Below are 14,026 nucleotides of genomic sequence, written 5' to 3' on the forward strand. Positions count from 1 at the left end.
GTCACTGCCTGGCGACCAGCAGGACCAGAGAGAGTCGGAGGCCAGCAGTGACAAAGAAAGAGCACCAGGCAGAAATGCAAGAATCCTGGGTTCTAGACTCGGGTCTGCCACTAACTAGCTGTGTGAGCTTCTCTAGCAGGCAGTGAGTGTGGGGTGGGGAGGATTCCAGTCCATCAGTACAGTAAGTACATAAACCACTGAAGAGAGCAACTTATGAGGCAAGTGAAGCGGGCTGCGGGCGTGCTTTCCCCCGGGAAGTACAGTCTGGGCAGTGGCCTGGCAGGCCACCGGAACTCACCTGCACTGTCCCATTGGTGCTGAGCTGGTACACACTCAGGAGGGGCAAACAGATGCTCTGGGTGATGCCAGCTCCAGCCACTGCTGCGGCTCCCTGGGAGAGAATGACATGGAATGAGATGGGACCTGTCCCTGCAGCCAACCCCCCAGGGGCAAGGGGAGCTCTCAGAGTAGACCAGAGCTTCTGGGAGAAGGAGACAGTGCCAGAACCCACTCCGCACAAACAAGGAGGCTCCTTCCTGCTCGTGCTTGCCGCCTACCTGCTGGGTGCGAGCCAGGGTGAGGAGCAGGTGCAACGCTGCCTCGGTGAAATGCAGGTTCTGCTTCACGCGCAGGCTCACCTCCAGGGTGGTAAAGAGAGTTGGCAGGATGGGGAGCCTGCGGGTCACCTGCAGCCATGAGTCACCATCCTCATCTACCTCACAGAGCTCCTTGGCCAGGTGCAGGCCCAGGACACACACCTGCTGGGGCCCAGAGGTAAAAGATGAGTAGAAGAGAAGGAAGCAGTGCAGGGGAAGGAAGAGGAGGAGGAGGAGGAGAGGACAGCCAGCCTGCACCTGACCATACACCTCTTAAGCAAGCTGGACTGGAACACAATTCGGAATTTCTCCCAACCCTGCTCTGCTCCCACACCCACCTCTCAGGGACTGGCAACCCCACCCACACTAATAAGCCATTCCTAGACTGACAGAACTACCCATGACTTCTCCCCCATCACCCAAACTGCCTCAGCTGTGCTGGTGCTACTGCCTGTCCTATATCTGCCCACTCCATCCAACTCTGATAACATACAAAGTCAAAGTGACCTCCCCTCTTTGCACTATTGCAATTACCCCCTAAGTGGTCTTTCTTCCTCCTCTCTGGACCCTCCCAAAACAATTCTTCTACCAGAGTTTTTTCAAACATTTTTTTACCATGACTGCAGTAATAAATACCTTTAGAATGTGCCATGGTATACACATACTTATATATTTCCATTAAACAGTATTCTGACCTTATATCATGTAAAGCACACTAATATTTTCTTTTACATCATTAAAAAAAAAAAATGCTGGTCTTTACCAAATGAGCTCATTTCAAGACCCAACAGCTTGAAAAACAGTTTGCTACTGCATCCAGAGTGATCTTTCTAGATACAAATCTCATCACTTCTCACCCTTGCTTACAAGCCTGTTAAACTGGTTCTTATTCCACTGAGGACCCAGAATAAAAACCGTGACGCTTCCAGTCATCTAGCCCCAACTCTGCAGGCCTTACTTCATCTCTGCTCACAACAGCCTGCTTTAGGTCACTGCTGAAACGGTGCTTTCTCGCCGAGTCTCTAGATTGGTGAGAACCACACACTACATTCTCCCTGTATTGTTCCCCTGCTGGACTTGCCACATGGAATTCTAACATTTCTTTGCACAGTCTGAAATTTATTAACTTTCTCACCAGACTGAACTCTATAACTGCAGCGCCTGTCTTGTTCACTAATCACATGTAGGGCCTAGCAGTTCGTATTTGCTGGGTGCACGTGGAAAGGACAGACAGCTTCCCATCACGTGCTCACCCCATCACGCTGGTCCTTGTGCCGGGGCCGAGAGCAGTCATCAGTCTCCATGCTGTCCTTGTCCTCCATGGCGCTGCCGGATGCCAGACTGTGGCGGGTCTGGTCAAAGAGCGCAATCACCTCTTCTTGGAGGGTTTCACAGACGTTAAGCACTAGCTGAGAGTACTGGGGGATGTCACTCACTGCAAAGCGACAGGGAAGAACACTGTCACACTCACCATGCCACCTCTCACTGAACACTGAAGTTTCCTTCCCAGGCAGATAGCTGGGAATAGAGTACGGTGCGAGAGGGAGAGTGATCTGTCCCATGAGAGGGCAAGAGAAACAGGTGGAGAAGAAAAATAATTTTCCCAAAGACCAGAGTTCCAAGACTGAAAATTCAACCCCCACGGGAGGAACATCTGGCTCTATGCATCTGGCTGCCAGCAGGGATGGGAGACCGCTACTGCCACGGCCTCTGCCCCTCACCTCTCATCTCCTTCATCTGCAGCACAGTGATGAATGCCGAGAACACCTTGGCCTTGGTCTTCTCCATGAGCTGCCGGTCTGCCTGCAGCACCCCCTCCAGGATCTCTGTCAAGGGTGCCAGAATCTCATCCCCAGGACCTAACTCTCTAGAAATAACATGGGGTCGAGAGGGAGAGGAAAACACAGCTCACAGAAAGGCCACAACTGCCTCTGCTCCAACTCAGGATGCCCACGGAGCAGTCGGCTGTCGGTCCCGTTGCGTGATGGAAAGCTAGCCCATTTCATACCCATTTTCTCCCTTCAGGGAGGCAAAGGGTCAGTAAAGAGGATCGAGCAGGCCCCGATGAGGCAGCCCTGTCCGCAGGCCGCCTCTCCCAACAGCCCTCACCTCTTCCACTGCCGCAGGAGGATAAGCAGCAGAGTGCACATCATGGAGCCGAGGCGGAGGCAGTTCACTGAGGCTGGGACCAGGAGCTGAGGAAAGACGGCAGACAGTTAGAAGTCAGGCTTCCGAGGGGCTGGTCCAGCCAGAAGATTCCAGCTCTGTCCACAGGGTACCTTTTGGATTCATGCTTTTCTTTCCCAGCAGTGAGCTACAGGGGCTGGGACATGGGGAGAGGCTAGGGGCTGGCCCAGCACAGCAGAGCTCTGCCTCCCCACCACAGCCTCAGGCCTCCCAGGCCAACTGAGCCCTTTGACCTGACCACTTGGGCGACTGCTGACTCGTGAGCTCCTATTTGACCTCGGAGACCTTGTCCCGGGAAGGAACGTGAAATCTCCCAGACACACTTACTAACGCTTTGGTCCCATCAAGCACATCAAGAAAGAGCTGGCGACGCACTGCAGAGTCGGTCAGGTGCAGTATCTCTGCCTGCAAAGGACAGAAAAACATGTCAGTTGGGAAAATTTCCCCGACTTCAGAAGCCAAGAAATGTGGGGTCCTCTGTCAGGCGATGGTCCCTGAGAAGTCACTGTCTCCCTGACTGAAGTGGGGCTGGAGGCCTGCCGTTTGTCTGCCCAGCCGCACCCCTCCTCCTATGAACCCTTCCTTTGCTCAGACCCTTGGGGCTGCCCGGTGCACTGCAAAGACCAACTCCTCCACAGGCTTGGCAGGCCCCAGGGCACCTGCGCCAATGCTTCTGCATCACACCCACCCGCGTCCCCTCCATTCCAGCCCCGATGGCCTCCTTCCTCCTGTGCACACACGCTCTCCCTCTTCTGGACCCTGGCGCTGGTGTCCATCTGCCTAGACGGCTCTCACCACGGGCTCTCCACCTGGAAGGCTCCTTCGCACCTTCAGGTCTCAAAGTGGACATCTCCTGACGATGCCTATCCTACTCTGGCTTCACTACCACAGTCTCCTGATTGTTCCCCTCCCAGTGAACTCTCACAATCTGAAACTATTTCTTCAGGAGTTTGTTGACAATTTGCCTCCCTCTCAGGACACGCTCCATGAGATCAAAGACTTTATCTGCCTTGTTCACTGCTGTAGCCCTGATGCCTGGCACATGGGCAGGCATCCCACTAACATCCATTAATGAATGGACGAATCATCAATATCCTGGACTTAACCAGAAAGGTTTCCTAGGAGGGGAAAAGAATGGTGGGATTTTCCAAGAATAATGAAAGAACTACTGCCTAGCTAGGGTCTAAGGCAGGTGACACAGGTTATATCCAGGGGCAAATCAATCATTCCCCAAAGATGGCTGAGCCTTTGGTGTGTCTGCAGTCTCAGGGCTCCACAACCACTGTGCCACAGCAAAGGCCCAAGGTCACAGGCAGTGTGGCACTAAGTAAACAAGCCACAGATGCTAAGAGTATGCCTGAAACAAGGGGCACTTATCAAGCTGAAGCAATTAATGAAGTCAAGGAATTAATCTGGGTTCCCCCCAGGAAGAACAGTTCAACATCCAGTCCTTACTACACAGCAAGATGGTGTCAAACAACTAAAAAATACAAGAAAACATGCAACCTCTTCTCAAATGTTAACTCTCTCTCTAAAAATCAAGTCTCAGTAGACACTCTGTACAGAGACAATGCCTCTGTTCTTTTTCTAAGACCAGGAAATGCAGTTTCTAGGACCAGTGAGAACAAACAGCTCTCTAGAGAGGCTGCTGCTGCAGCTGTCACAGCGACCTCACTAGTCAACAAATATGTATCTATTGTCCACAGGGCACACAGCACGAGACAATGCATGTGCATGGGAGGTAGCTGAAGGGAACCCCTACGACCTATGCAAGGCTGAAAGACAGCTACAGGAATCTTGATGAAATGACTGAAGGGATTTCAAATTACTTCTCTGCACTTTTCATAAGGGCTTCTTTTCTAGTATCATCAAATACCCCATATTAGCCCCCATTTTTTTTACACAGAACCTGTTACATTTTAGCTCTCAGGGAAATACCCTGACTCATTCTTCATCCCAAGGGGCTGTTAACTACTAGGCACCCTGGCACATGGTTGCTAGGAAACCAAGTGAAAACTCGCCCCAAGAGGTTCTTACGTGACTGGTGGCAATGATGAGAAGCATCCTCCAGGCGGAGACCAGCATCTGATACTCGACCAAGGAGGTGCAGCTGCTGCCCTCCGTGTCGGCTGTGTGAACCGCCAAGGACTTGACATACCCTGACCAGTAGGCGAAGCGTTTCTCACTGGAAAACTTCCTGAGTGTATCTTTTAGTGACTGGTCTAGTGAGCCCCTAGAGTGTCAAGAAACACAAAACCTACCATTAGGTTTTAGAAAGGAGATGGGTATGTGATGGGCACAGACCCTTGATGAGGCAGAGAAAACAACCTCACATGGGCTAAGGCAGACGGCTCCGGATCCCTCCAATGTGTGGGGCTCATGCTTCTTGCTTAACAAAATGGGTTAGGCTGAGGCCTTTTCCAGGATTCCTCCTCCATAAAATCCCGAGCTCATGGAGTCTGCTTCACAAGAACTCTTTCTGATAATCATAAATGCCATCAATGGATTGGCCAGGGACACAGCTCAGTAGCCCTCCATAAATGGCCCCAAACCAGTTCTCTCCTGACTCGGCTTGTATAGCCATGCAGCCAGTGGTAGGCCACCGTGATTCCCCTCCCAAACCTTTAATTAAACTCTCAAAAGGGGAAAGGACTCACTTAACTACATAGTGTATCTCCAAGCATATTATCTTCATGATTAGGGCACAGGTTTCCAGGATGCTGGGCTGTGGAGGGGAAGAGCAGAGCAGACACCAATCACAAGGCGATCGATCCTCTTCCCTGGTGTCCCCCACAAAGGAACCTATTCCCTATTGCATGTGCATGGGCATCTGACTGGCAAGAGCAGAAGCGTCAGGTCCACAGTGTCTCCAAGTAAGTGGAGAAGACCACGGAGCCATCAACACCGAGCAGGGCATGCCACTTTCCTTCCCAAAGCAAGACATCACAGGGAGAGGAAGCAAGCACTTCTCTGAGAAAGAAGCTTCTAGTGAAGAAAGCACGCTGGTTGTTTACCAAGGGAGGTATCCCTTTCTACAGCTCAGTCTCCAGAGCCCAGCCTTTCCTCCCAGGAACTCAGTCACTGTCCACCTTCCCCACAGCTTACCTCAGATGTTTCTGAGGGAGGAGAAAGGGTTCCAAACAGTGGACTTGTTAAATTCTCCCAAAACTTGGGTCTAAAAAGAAAATACATGTTGTAAATCACACTTTCTCTCACGTAGACCTTTCCCCGTTCCCCACCTCCCTTTAGTGGTTACTTCCTGTTTATCCAGCCCCAATTCTAATGTGTCTCAAAGGTCGCTTGCTCCTACCGAAATATAAAGGGCTCCACAGATAAAGTATGATTTTATATAGGTTTTCCTCTTCAGAAACACAACCGTACATTACAGAGTTGACCAGTAAGAACTCTCAGGGTTCACTCCACTGTCTATTTCTGACAGCCCCACAAAGAAGAGAGCAAGGAGGAAAAGCAGGACACAGACTCCCATGTTTAGCCATTTTAAAGTTCCTTTCCTTTGTGCAAACGGGGTCCAAGACATAAGATGTGTCATTCAGTTCACTGCTCAAGCAAGCCACACTCATCTGAATCGACTGTTTCTCAAGAACAATGGGTTAGGGGGTTGCAGAAGGCAGGAACTCTAACGTTAACACATCTTTACCTCAGAGCAAACATGACGCCTGATGGTGGCAGCATTAAAAAGAATAGCTAAGAGTGACACTCCCATTCAGAGACCCAGGCACTGATATGCTCAAAGATACCTTCACAATAAATTGCTAAGATAAAAGCTATTGCTACCCCATCTCACAGACAAGGACAAGAGCTCTGGAAGAGTCAGACCTACTTGGTCCTGAGAACCAGCATGGCACTGTCCCGCCGGTCCTGCCACAGGGCATGCAGAAAGGCGATGGCTGCACGGTGCAGCAGGGGCGGGCACCAGTAGCGATCCTGGTGCTGGGAGTCAATCAGCTCCAGGACCGCATGGAGACAGCTCCACATCCCAAGGCTGAACTCCTTCAAGAGGGGCAGGTGAGAGTTCAGGGCCCCAGCCACTACCAGTAACTGCACACACAGAGCCCAGCACCCACCTCCCAGGGAGCCGTCCCCCAGCTTTGCCCCAGGTACAGGCTCACCTTGGAGCCATCACTGCCATCCTTCACCTCCAGATTCAGAAACAGTTCAATGAGGCCTGGCTGAGTCTCTACTGCAACCGTGAGGAATTCCAGGATCATGACTTTGATGCGCATGTCCTCAATCTTGCTCTGCAATCGTGCCAGGAAAGCGTCGCGAATGGCAGCCGCATCATTGCCCAAGCAGGCATACACTGACATCGGGGCCACCTGGTGGAGACCGGGACACACAGGCTCAGAGCTCTACTTCCAGAAAAACCAACCGGCTCCTGCAGAAGGGTGCTGAGAATATCCAGGCATATATAGCTCTGGGTTAAAAGGGACATCACGCCAAACTACAGCACAAGATGCCCATCAAGTCACAGGAAAAATAGTAATCAACATATAAAGATGCACAACCTCTCTCATGATTAAATAAATGCAAAGTAAAAAGTGAGATAATATTGATTTGCCCACTAGCAAGGATTTAAAAAAAAAAAAAATGAAAGCATATGGCAAAAATACAAGACTTCATGTTAGGAGTATAAACTGTTACAATCCTTTTTGGAGGACTATTTGGAAATGACTAAAAAAATTTAAATATTCACTGACATCTATCTAAGTTTTAGAAACTGTAAAAAAAAGTTTACAGAGTTCTATGGATAATGTTTACTGCAGCACTGTTTATAGCAGTGAATGACAGAAACTAGTCCAAATGAATTTAGGATGCATCCACTCTATAGCATACCAGGCAAGCATTAGGGAGAATGAAGTAGCTTCAAATGTGCCTGCATGGAAGACTGCAAGACATGGTGTTAAGTGAAGAAAGCTAGTTACAGAACAGGATGTGTAGGGGAATTCCACTTCTGAAAAGAGCAAAAGCACACACACAGCACACCCTTTACTATACAAGCACAGACAAATCTGGGGCAGTGCATACCAACCTGCTCACAGGGGATCTGGAACGAGGGGTCAGAGGTACCTTAACTTTCTGTTACATTTATCTGTATCATTTAAATAAATATTTACAAATAAGTATATAAGACTGTTGTAATAAAACAAAAATACCCTCATAAAATACAATTTGTGTGTGTGGCTACTTCACTTTAAGTCAGAGAAGTCCAAGTTAGCTGCTTCTCTTGGGAGAAGGCAAGAGTGGTCACAAACACGTAGTCAGTTTTCTGGGGCTTTAGTTGGTTAAGTGGGATCCTACCGTGGCCAGACGTTTCAGCAGCTGGATGGCAAGACGTGGCAAAGCTGGGTCATGTTTGTGGTAGATGTATTTGGCAAGAACAGCAATGAGATTGTTCCCATGGGCACCTGAAGAAGCACAGGAAATATTTTAAACACCAACTGTGCCTGATTCAAGCTTTTAAGAGAGGGTGCTATTCATAAGGCTCATTCATATGTGAGGGAATTTACTCTCAAGTACTTGGGAGGGCCAGAGCGAACCCAGCAGCCCTATCATTCTCCTTTTTTCAGTAGCTAAGGCAGGATTTGGGGACAAACAGCTCAATGCAATGTATTAAGAGTAGGAAGAAATACATTTTCAAGAAAATAGGTAGTCTTTGATCAAATAGGCTAGAAAAAGACATCGCAGTGAAGCACTGCACTGACATGCAAAAATATTAATGCCAATATGATACAGGTAGAATAGGTCTGAGACATTATCCCAATACCTACTTGAAAATGAGCAAACTGGGTCCCAAAGAATTAAATGAGTATTTAAAGTCAAAGAGTAATAACAGTCAATATTTTAACAGGAATTTCCATGTCTTTCATTATAATCTTGTAAGGCAGACACTACTATTATCCCTCTTTTATAGACAAGAAACCTAAGGCAGAGATGTTTAATAATGTGCCCATGGTCACACAGTAGTTTGGAGCCACAATTTGAACCAAGGCAGCCTGACTGAACATGCATTCTAATTATTATGCCATCAGGAGGAGGGAGAAATATGATCCAGTCCTCTTATTTCTAAGTCCAGGATGGGAGCTGGTGATCGTTCCCAAATTTCAAGGAATTAATCAGAAAATACTGTTGACCCCTAAAAACACAGCCTAAAAACTATGTACTTATGGGCAGAAACATTGCTGATTGGAAGAGAAATACATACCATGTTGTGTGAGAGCCTGTTCCAGAGGGGACACCACATTAGAAGGAGGTTTCAGACGAATAACATTGTTGGTGACGGAGAATGCCAGTTTCACTGTCTTGATCAGCAGCTGGCCCTGCCCCTGGCCCTCTGCCCCATCACTAGGGTGCCAAATGGAAACCAAAGTTGATTCAGGCAACATGACTTCATTCACAACATATGTGTTCTCATGAATTAGATTCCAACCATACCAACCATAATCCCAGAGTTCAAATAGCTTCTTCTAGAGGCCCCAAGCCAAACTAGGAGACAGGAGGGGCAATCAACTCTCTCTGCTACGTGCCAGTCTATACAGCACCACTAGGTTATATAAAGGCCATGTCCTAGGAGAAATAAGGTTATCTTTAAAAAGCTACTACACGCCCTAACAGGTTTGGCTCAGTGGATAGAGCGTCAGCTTGTGGACTGAAGGGTCCAGGGTTTGATTCCAGTCAATGGCACATACCCAGGTTGCGGGCTCGATCCCCTGTCGGGGGTGTGCAGGAGACAGCCAATCAATAATTCTCTCTCATCATTGATGTTTCTCTCTCTCTCTCTCCCTCTCCCTTCCTTTCTGAAATCAATAAAAAAATATAAATAAAAATTAATTAATTAAAAAAGCTACTGCACTCTAACTTAAACTGGAGTTCTTAGAACATGTAGGCACAAAAAGGTAAATGGAGGAAGGTGGGGAGGGAGCCCTACCTGCGGGGCTGAGCAGCCATCACCATGTCGATGGTGTCCACGCCGATGCCCATGATATTGACAACTGTCTGTCCTGCTTCTGTATAGGCCAGGCTACAAATGCAGAGGGACTGCAGGCTGGGGGTGTGGCTGGAAGACAGACACATTCTGAGTTACTAGGGAGCCACCAAGTTTATTACTGGAAGAAAAAGCAATTGTCCAAACCTAAACAACTGGACACCAGTGATACAGATCAGCTCTTGGCCAGATGAAGGCACTCTGATCACTTTCTCTAAAGAGACTTGATCTTAAAGATCAACCCGAGAATCAATCTAAATGTCCATCAATTACTGGATATGTTTACTAAAATGAATAATGATTACTTCACACACTGGAATGCATGGAACCATTAAAATAAGGCAGATCTATATGTAGTGGCATGGAAATAAAGTTACAGACCAGTTAATATAAGCAGAGGAAGAAACCTAGAAGAATACACACACTAGAAGGTAATAGTCATCTCTGGAAAACAGGCTTGCGAAGGGCATTTTGCACTAACTGAATATTTTCCAATGAATATGCATAATAACTTCTGGAAAGATCATAAAAAGTGATATGAGCAATGCGGGAAAAATGGGGCATATGTAATACTTTCAACAATAAATATTTAAAAAGGAAAAAAAGTGATATAAGTGAGTATATAACAATATCATTAGGAACAATCTTGTTCCCAATTCATTTGTTCTTCTCTCTCAGCAGGAAGAGTGAACAGTCTAGTGAAAAACAAATCAGAACCTCAAGAGCTGGTTCTGGGCTCAACCTGTGGAGGCTGAGACGGCTCTGCACAGCAGAAGCCCATGCTTCCCCTGGTGACTGGCCGCATCCAAGACCACCAAGCTCAGCAATCACCCCTCCTACCTGCTGTGGTCTGTCTCATGGCACAGGTTCAGTATCGCATGAATCAGCTCCAGGATCAAGCAACCTAGACTCCGGAAAGACATAGGAATGATGTGGCCTTGTGTGATGACCCTATCCCCCAAAAGAGAAAGATCTCCAGGGAGCCAGGAACTCCTCAGACCTTCCTGCCCACACTTCCCTTACCAATCTGCTCTCTCACACCGTGGGAGTTGTAGCGCCACTTGTGGTAGCTGGGAAGCATCTCCTTCAGCACAAACATGATGCAGGGCACCAGTCCTTGGCTCTGGGTACTACCAAGCTGCCCCTACAAGAAACCGTAGTGAGAGGGCTTATGCTATTCAAGGAAAATAACTTAATTAATGGAAATTTAACTTCAAAACCATAGGTCCAAAGGAAATCTGGGTAAACCTGAGTCATTAGTGGGGGGAAAAAAATCAGAACACTCTAGCGCAATGAGTCCAAGCTGTAGGATTCTCAAGAATAGAGAAAAGGACTAAAAAGACAATGTGACACTGTCACAAAAGGCACCTGAATGTAGGAGAGCAATAAAGGCTAAATCTGGTCAGAAAGGAGGTACCTTAAACATAAAGGCTATAGGACTGTCGATAATGGAGAATGCGCATTTCATTGTGGTTGTCACCAGCCATCCCCCAACCTCTATCTCACTCCATCACTGGAATACCAGAGTCAGATAGAGGTGCACAAATTGTAAAATTTCACAAATTTACATATTGTGAAACTTGTTTTAAGAGTTCTTAAAATATTCTTTGTCCTAATATTACTTGTTAACATCAGCTACCTTATTTTTAAAATGGGAACTTGGGGGGCATCTTTAATACTTTCAATAATAAAGATTAAAAACATATAAATAAAAAATGAATTAAAATGGGGATTCTTTATATATAAACATCTATATTTACATCCCTATCTTTACCTAGAAAGGACTGTTGCTATCTTAAGCATTCATTGGTTGATTCCTACAGGCAGGAAATGTGCCAAGTGCTTTTCACATATGGCCCTCTCAACAACTCCATGAGGTGGAGATCATTGATCATTCCTATTTCACAGAAATTGAGAAATTCTGTACTTGCCCCAGGTTATGCAGCTAGTAAGTGGTCAACCTAACATGTAAACCTAACTCTCTCTGACTCCAAAATCCATGCTACACCAGTATTTTTCAAACTGAGTTGTCATCCATTAGTGCAGTGTTTTCAACCTTTTTCAGTTCATGGCACACACAAATTACTAAAATTCTGCAGCACATCAAAAAATAATTTTTTGCCATTTTGGCAAAAAAAAAAAAAAAAAAAATGGAAAAAAAGGAACATCAGAACACTATAGTGCAATGAGTCCAATATAATTTTGATTGATTCATACTGGATGGCTACTATTGTGTTGGCTATTGTCATTAACTTGACAAGCAAAGGGAAAAGAGGTCAGTGCCCCCAACTAAATAGATATTACGTGTTTTAAAATTCTTGTGGCCCACCAGTATGTCATACGTAGCACACCAGTTGAAAATCACTGCATTAGTAGATTGTGAGATCACCTTCTTAGAAAATATCAAAGTGAGTCTTGTGTAGTCAGAGTAGTGTCATATTGTGAGTGCGGCTGGTGTGACTGAGCGTCAACCTATGAACCAAGAGGTCGAGGTTCAATTCCCAGTCAGGGCACATGCCTAGGTTGTGGGCTCAATCCCTAGTGGGGTACGTGCAGGAGGCAGCGGATCATTGATTTTCTCTCTCATCATTGATGTTTCTTTCTCTCTCTTCCTCCTTCCTTCCTCTCTGAAATAATAAAAAGATATTAAAAAATAAAGAGCAGTGTCATATTGTGAAACTTGTTTTAAGAGTATATATATATATATATATATATATATATATATATATATCTGGCCATTCAGTATGTGTGTGTGTGTGTATTGGAGGCCCAGTGCATGAATTCGTGCATGGGTGGGGTCTGGCCAGCCTGGCCAAGGGAAGGGAACATGGTGGTTGGCTGGCGTGCCTGCTGGTCGAACTCCTGGTCGAGGGGACAATCTGCATATTAGCCTTTTATTATATAGGATATACACTGAATGGCCAGATTATTATGCGTTCAGAGATCATAATAACCTGGCCACTCAGTGTATATACACATGGATTTACTGGAACGTGATATTAAAATATACGTAGTACCTTGGGCTACAGTCAAAATAGCTTGACACTCAGTGTATTACACCAAACTGCCCCGAGAAATAAATAATTTAGATAAAGCACGTACTATAGAATCTGGCACACAGTAAATAATCAGTACACACAAACTACTATCACCATAACTTCAAGCCAACTGTTCGGCCTGCAGAAAAGTAGCAGGGCCAGGGAAATTATTCCAGATGATTCTATCTGACCAGATTTTACCTTGACAAGAGTGGTGATCAACCGGAGAAAGGCAATAGTGACCCCATACTCGCCCTGGGGCTGTTCACTATTCATCAAGAGGTTTCCGTACCCTCCAGCACTCATCCCCTCCGCACTGGCGAAAGACAGAGAGGCAGAGGGAAATAATGATGGGGAGATTTCAAGATTGCAAGACACTGTAATCACAAAACATTCTTATTATTGTTATACAGCTCGGGCATAAAATAGGAAAGCTCCGCAAAGGAATTAATCAAGTTTAGGCAATTTTATACCCAGGATAAACATTCAGAGCATATTTTATTGATATACAACCTTAAGAGGTTTTAAGTGAAAAATCAAATAAACATCAGGAAAACATGATTGTCTTGTAAGCAAGAGAGAGCAAGGAGAGAATGCTCAGGTAGTAAGATGGATCTGTGCATTAATAACTCGTCTATAGGAGAGCTGGAATATCCACGAAACAAGGAAGAGTACAGAATGACTTTGGCTTAAGAAAGGGAAGCCAAGTCTCTGGATACAGATACCCCTGGATTCTCTAGGTTGTAAAGTTAATTCCCATGAACTAAGGTGGCTGCTGCTGAATGAGAAATCTCTCTCTCTCTCTCTCTGGCTTTAAAGACTGTAGGACCATCAGTGCTGCCTCAGAGAAGAGGAGCCTCTGAGCCCCAAGTTCCACTGTCTCTGATGCTTTGTCCTTATTCATCCCTATTTCCAGAGGGCTGAACAGCCAAGGAGCAAAGTAAACAGGCAAAGAGAAGCTTCTTTAAAACTAATGAAGCTAAAAACAAAACAAAACAAAACAAAAAAATTAATGAAGCTAGCCTAGACCTGGTATGTCCATGGTGCTCCCAGGGAATATACTCTGCCCACCCTAAGACCTGGCTCACCTAATCATCTGACTCATGTTGGAGACCTGGTGGGCCATGAATGGTAAAAAGCCTGTGTGACGAAGATCAGTCCAGACCTGAGAAGGAAAAAGAAGAGTCAATGACCCTGTGTTC

General features: G+C 46.3%; 1 protein-coding gene across 1 annotated transcript in view; it reads right to left on the bottom strand.

The window, feature by feature from the left end:
• The window catches only part of NUP188 (nucleoporin 188), a 42,356-nt gene that overhangs the window by 4,210 nt on the left and 24,120 nt on the right, over nucleotides 1-14,026 (bottom strand). The window contains exons 19-36 of the mRNA XM_079790846.1: nucleotides 13,913-13,989; nucleotides 13,026-13,140; nucleotides 10,810-10,930; nucleotides 10,627-10,690; nucleotides 9,730-9,858; nucleotides 9,007-9,146; nucleotides 8,103-8,209; nucleotides 6,914-7,120; nucleotides 6,625-6,794; nucleotides 5,889-5,958; nucleotides 5,441-5,508; nucleotides 4,821-5,016; nucleotides 3,111-3,188; nucleotides 2,706-2,791; nucleotides 2,318-2,463; nucleotides 1,850-2,031; nucleotides 558-758; nucleotides 299-391 (exon numbers count right to left, since the gene is read on the bottom strand). Coding sequence (XP_079646972.1) covers nucleotides 299-391; nucleotides 558-758; nucleotides 1,850-2,031; nucleotides 2,318-2,463; nucleotides 2,706-2,791; nucleotides 3,111-3,188; nucleotides 4,821-5,016; nucleotides 5,441-5,508; nucleotides 5,889-5,958; nucleotides 6,625-6,794; nucleotides 6,914-7,120; nucleotides 8,103-8,209; nucleotides 9,007-9,146; nucleotides 9,730-9,858; nucleotides 10,627-10,690; nucleotides 10,810-10,930; nucleotides 13,026-13,140; nucleotides 13,913-13,989 — 2,250 coding nt within the window. The remainder of the gene's footprint in view (nucleotides 1-298; nucleotides 392-557; nucleotides 759-1,849; nucleotides 2,032-2,317; nucleotides 2,464-2,705; nucleotides 2,792-3,110; nucleotides 3,189-4,820; nucleotides 5,017-5,440; nucleotides 5,509-5,888; nucleotides 5,959-6,624; nucleotides 6,795-6,913; nucleotides 7,121-8,102; nucleotides 8,210-9,006; nucleotides 9,147-9,729; nucleotides 9,859-10,626; nucleotides 10,691-10,809; nucleotides 10,931-13,025; nucleotides 13,141-13,912; nucleotides 13,990-14,026) is intronic.

Source organism: Cnephaeus nilssonii (assembly GCF_951640355.1).
Source record: "Cnephaeus nilssonii genome assembly, chromosome: 14".
Taxonomy (NCBI): Eukaryota; Metazoa; Chordata; class Mammalia; order Chiroptera; family Vespertilionidae; genus Cnephaeus; species Cnephaeus nilssonii.